This window comes from Trichosurus vulpecula, chromosome 5 (assembly GCF_011100635.1).
Source record: "Trichosurus vulpecula isolate mTriVul1 chromosome 5, mTriVul1.pri, whole genome shotgun sequence".
NCBI classification, from domain to species: domain Eukaryota; kingdom Metazoa; phylum Chordata; class Mammalia; order Diprotodontia; family Phalangeridae; genus Trichosurus; species Trichosurus vulpecula.
Genome location: NC_050577.1, coordinates 38,986,571 through 38,991,692, shown reverse-complemented (window position 1 = coordinate 38,991,692; position 5,122 = coordinate 38,986,571). Strand labels below are relative to the sequence as shown.

Sequence of the window (5,122 nt, the reverse complement as noted above, 5' to 3'; positions counted from 1 at the left end):
TCTGAGCTGGTTGCCAGGAGAGATCCAGAAGAGCGGGCTCCTTTTTAGTAGTGAGAGAAAACATGGTGAGGCCTGCAGCAGACCAGAAAGCTGGGACCCCTTGTAAGGCACCCGGCTCCCGTTTGTCATTAGTCCCTTCCCGGAGGCTGTAATGACCAGAACTGCTTTCCTTGTGAGAGGGGGGAGAAGCAAGTGGAAATGAACAGCTGAGGCCCGAGGGGGCAATTTTCCACCATGCTTCTGGAAACCCGGGGCAGGAAAGCTCCGGGGGTGGGGAAGGGGAGGATCCGAGAGGTAGGCAGATTAGTGGGGCTATTTACATTTGCTGCAATTTATCGATTTTCCAGTCCATATATAGCCTCTGAGTCTTGCCTCCTCCCTACTCACTAATGGAGGGGCCAATGGCATCCAAAGCACTTTGTGACTTGTATCTAATACCTGGGCTTCCCCAGAAGAGTGAAATTTGTCCCTGGCACCCCACAATGGAGAGGCCTCTTTGTGCTGGGGCTGACCTGGAGCCCCTTCCCTGATCCTCTTCTCCAGGCACCCTCCCCCTCCCCACTGTCCATGTTGCTCTGCATCACTCTGCTCAGGCAATCCCAATCTATTTCTGCCCAAGCTGACTCCATGGAGCTGTTTGTTTTTAGCACAGTCTAGTTTATTTACGGCTCGTTCCAGCTCAGAATATTTCCACCAGGTGGACACGGTTGAAAACAAGGCTGCCCTGTCAAGTGAGCTCAGAACTTCGAGTGGATTCTGTCTGCAGGGGAGCATGTGGGCCTCTCCCCAGCCCCTGCTGCCTGCTGGTCCCACTCCAGAGCCTCTTGAATTCTGACTACCAGGAGCCCCCAGATATCATGTTGTCATGGAAACAATGATGCATCTCCCTGTGGCATGGATCCCAGATTTAGCACTAGAAGGGCTCTACCCAAGAGGTCGTCCAGTCGGATCACCTCATTCAACAGGTGAAGAAAGTGAGGCAAGCAGTGGTTAAGTGACTTACTCAAGGATACACGGGTAGGGACTGAACCAGAAATTACAAGAAAAAATAAGAAACCAGGTCTTGTGACCCCAAACCCAGGAGTTGTTCTACAACTGTCTTCACACTGGCTCCCCATTCAAGTGTTCTCAGTCACAGATAGCACACCTGTCCCTACCTCCAAGCTCAAATTGGGGGGAGGGGTTAGAATTGTTCAGTATGCCTCAAAGTTACTTCATTCCCTGCCAAAATGGTTAGAAATAACTGTGATTCCGAACAGCCTTTAAGAATCCTTCCCCCCGTATAGCATGCAGGAGGAAAAATGAGGGACAGGTTAGTGAAATGATCAGCACAAATCAGTGTAGGAAAAACAGGAGACTGGATCAAAGATAAGAGGAGTCGGGGTGAATGCATCCACTCAGCCTTTTCTGGTCCTCTGTTCTCAGCTGTAGAATAAGAGCTTTGGAGAAGCCTTTCAAGGCTCCTTCCAATGCCCAAAGGCTTTGGGCTGTATGAATGCCAACCCTGGACCATCTAGAGCCACTAGTATGCAAATCTCTCATTAGTCACACCCGTAATTTCCTACAGCTAATTATTTCTAGTTCTGCTGTTGCTCCAGCAAAGGTAGCAATGAGAAATTAGGAGCTGCTGAAGAAAGAGGAAAGAGGGGCTGATAATGGTGGGGAGGTTGCAAATACACCAGTCCCCACCGACACCAGGGTTCACCATCCAGACCTTTGCTTTGGGGACTCTGTTTGCACGTGTGTGCAAAGATGCACACGTGAGGGAAAGGGAAGGGGGGAAAGGGGATGCTTGAATCAACCAACCTTATTGCATACCGACCACACCAGCAAAGGCAAAAGTTTGGGCTCAAACACAGAGAAGGGAGTTCCAGTGAATTTGATTTCCCTAAGCTGCCCTTCACTCTACAGCCGCCTGATTTTCTCTGCTCCCCCCTTCCAACAAGGCCTTTGGAGGGTGGGGAGCACCAGCTCTGCAAGGAATGTCGGAGAAGCGTTTCCACTTTAGAGAAAGGCATGACTGACCGATTCGCTGAGCTTCCTCAGGCTGCTGATTACTTCAGGATTTGTTGTGGGAGGTGCATGACAGGTAAGGGAGTGTATATTTAAGAGATCAGAAGGACACACAGCAATGCAAGCGCATGTTTGACCCCTCCAGGGGACTCTCATGCCTAGAAACGAGGCAGGCTGCAGAACCAAGACAGCAGGACTCTTAGCGGGCTGCAGCCTGGTACCCCACTATCACGGAGGCAGCCCCGTGTGAGAAGCCTGGGAATGAGGAGGGCCAGGTCCCTGTGCAACTTTGGGCAAGCAACTTAACATCTCTGAGCTTCCAAGGGGAGGAGGCTGGATGGGAGACATGGAAGAGGGGTTGCACTGTGTGGCTGCCGAGATGGCGTCCAGCCCTAGTCTGAAGCTGCTGCTATGCTCCTGGGACCTCTGAAGACCCTCCAAGCTCTTCCATTCTACGCTTCTACAATGGTCTACCTGCTGCAAAGACAGCTAAAAGGAGAAAGGCCGGGCCAGCCGCTTAAAGCCAAACATGAAGAGGTCCAAGCAAGCATCCGGAGGCACACACAAATGCACACACACACACACAAGCAGAATGATTCCATCAGCCAGTCCCCATATTAGCCACAACCTACAGTGTCTGAGGGTTTTTTTATAAAGCCCCCTGCAAAAGCTGTAAGAACACCACAGACTTCCCAGAGAGTCTGTCTTCTCTTGGTTTGTTGTTTTCCCAAGAAAACACACACACACTATTGCTCCCTCCCTCCTTCTTCCCTCTTCCCTCCCTTCTTCAACTCACCCAAGCAGGTGGAGTAATAGAGCAGCCCCGAGATGGTGAAAAGATGAGAAGTCCTGAAGGATGGGCTGGCCATAGTGGACCCCAGCAACTCAGGCTGGCCCAGGCAGGAGGAGGAGTGGAGGGAGCAGCCCGGGATCAGAAGCCCTGCTCTCTGCCTGCTCCCTGAGCCCGCAGCATGTGCTGTGTGCCGGGAGCCGCCTCCCCTGACCAATGAGAGCTTTAAATATCTCTCGCTGCTTGCTGCCCCAGAGGCCAATGGTCCAGGAGCCAGCCCAGAGCTGTCTCTCCCCAGCATGAATGGGTAGGCAGCCTGTCCTGGTGGTGAATGAACCAGGGGGCGGGGCAACGGCCAGAGGGACCAGAGAAGAGTCCCCCTTCTCCCCTCCCCCCAAGAAGTGAAGGCCAAGTTAGCCTGACCGCTGGGAAAGCAGACACCAACAGAGAAGAAGGCCCGCTAGCCTGAAGGACTTTTCGCTTGCTGTAAGAACTCGGCAGGGCGAATGCCGATCTCTCGGCCCTCCAAGCCCAATTCCCATGACCCTCTCTGGAAAGGACCTGGCCAATCTCATCTTAATTAAGACCCGGATATTAATGACGCTCTTTCTGTCGACACCTGGTTTGGGCTGAGTTACATGCCATGAAACTCAATTCAATCAAATATCCCAAAAGTCATTTGACTAGCTGACCAAGGAAGCAGTAGCAATGACAGCTAACATTAACATACTTCCTGAAGGCTGGTAACTCGCTCCCTGTGGTACAGCTAGCATTTCTATAGCACCTTAAGGCTTACAAAGCACTTTTAAAATATCCTATCCTACTTGATCCTCATAATAGCCCTGTAATGTAGGTGATATTAATCTCTACAGATGAGGAAACCAAGGCAGAGTGAGGCTAAGTGACTTGCCTAGGGTCACAGAGCCAGTAAGTGTCTGAGGCAGAATGTGAACACAGATCTTCCTGACTCCAGGCCCAAATCTGGCTCCAGTCCATTGTTCCAGGCTTACCTTTATCCCCCTGCACATACTCTGTGTTTGCCTGGGATGCTGTTGCCTGGAGATTCTGGTCTCCCTTCAAGGCTCAGCTCAGAAGTCACCTCCTAAGAGAGGCTTTTCCTCAGTTATTAGTGTCCTCCTCCGCCTCCAAGTTACTTGTATTTGCTTCTTGGTTATGAGTCTCATCTCCCTGTATGAAGAAGTTGCATTTTGACATTTTTACCTCGCTACTTAGCACAGGGGATGGCACATACTGTAGGTGCGTAATAAATATTCACCATATCAACCTGCATTGCATTTGCTCCTCTCAACAATCTTGTGACATAGACACTATTATCCCCATTTTGCCGATGAAAAATTGGGGAGTCAAGGATGATGGTCACATGGCTAGTCAGTGTCAGAATCAGGATTCAAATTCAGGTCTCCCTCAACTCCAAAGCATAGGATCACAGACTTTAAACTACAAGAGACCCTTAAAGCCTTTCCCCACTCCCTGTTTTATAGAAGGGGAAAACTGAGGCCTAGAGAGCGTGGTTTGCCCCAAATCATGCAGGCAACAGTAGGTGGCACCGTTGAGATTTGAACCCAGGTCTTCTGACTTCAAACTGGGCACTTTCCCCCAAACACCACTACCCCATGCTCATTTCCTTTATGGATGGGAAGTGGCCAAAAGGAATGAGAGCACTTCTCCAAGCCGTAGGTCAATGCCAGGTCCCTTGTCTTCTAGTTCCTGCATTGGCTAATTGAGTTGTGAAAAGTAATCTACATTAGAAAAGGCATAGTTCAGTGACCATTAAGCATAGTTATTTTAGACTGGCCAGTAAGAAGTACAAGACACTTACATATACAAAAGAACTGGTCTTAAACCCATTTAGAAAAAAGCAATTCAAAAAAAAGGTCTCTGCTCTATGCTTGCAGAAACAGATTTCTTCAGTCTTCCTCTTTTTTTTCCCCCAGAAAACTCCATCATGAGCTTTCTGAGAGATCAGAGACAGTGGGAATGGGGCAATGCAGATCTCCTCCTTTCAGTGATAACCGCTGAAAAATTAGCTACCTTACCCTTCCTGAAACTGTCCCATGGTGGTTCTTGTTAACCTAGCTCTTGGGTCTGTAGTCCTGAATTCTGCTGATCAAGTCATTGTGATTCTTTCGGGACTAACTCATCACCACCACCATAATCATCGTCGTAGTCATGGTCATCATCATCATCGTCATCGTTGCAGTCATCACCAGACACAACAGTTAAGACCCTGGCTACTTGGAGACACAAAAGATGAGTCCTTTTGGATCATTAATGTTCCAAAGAGTCAAGAACCTACCC

The 5,122-nt window shown here is 49.6% G+C and overlaps 1 protein-coding gene across 1 annotated transcript in view; it reads right to left on the bottom strand.

The window, feature by feature from the left end:
* Positions 1-2,882, bottom strand: part of COLQ (collagen like tail subunit of asymmetric acetylcholinesterase) — a 46,695-nt gene extending 43,813 nt beyond the window's left edge. The window contains exon 1 of the mRNA XM_036760488.1: positions 2,810-2,882. Coding sequence (XP_036616383.1) covers positions 2,810-2,882 — 73 coding nt within the window. The remainder of the gene's footprint in view (positions 1-2,809) is intronic.
* Positions 2,883-5,122: the final 2,240 nt, after the last annotated feature.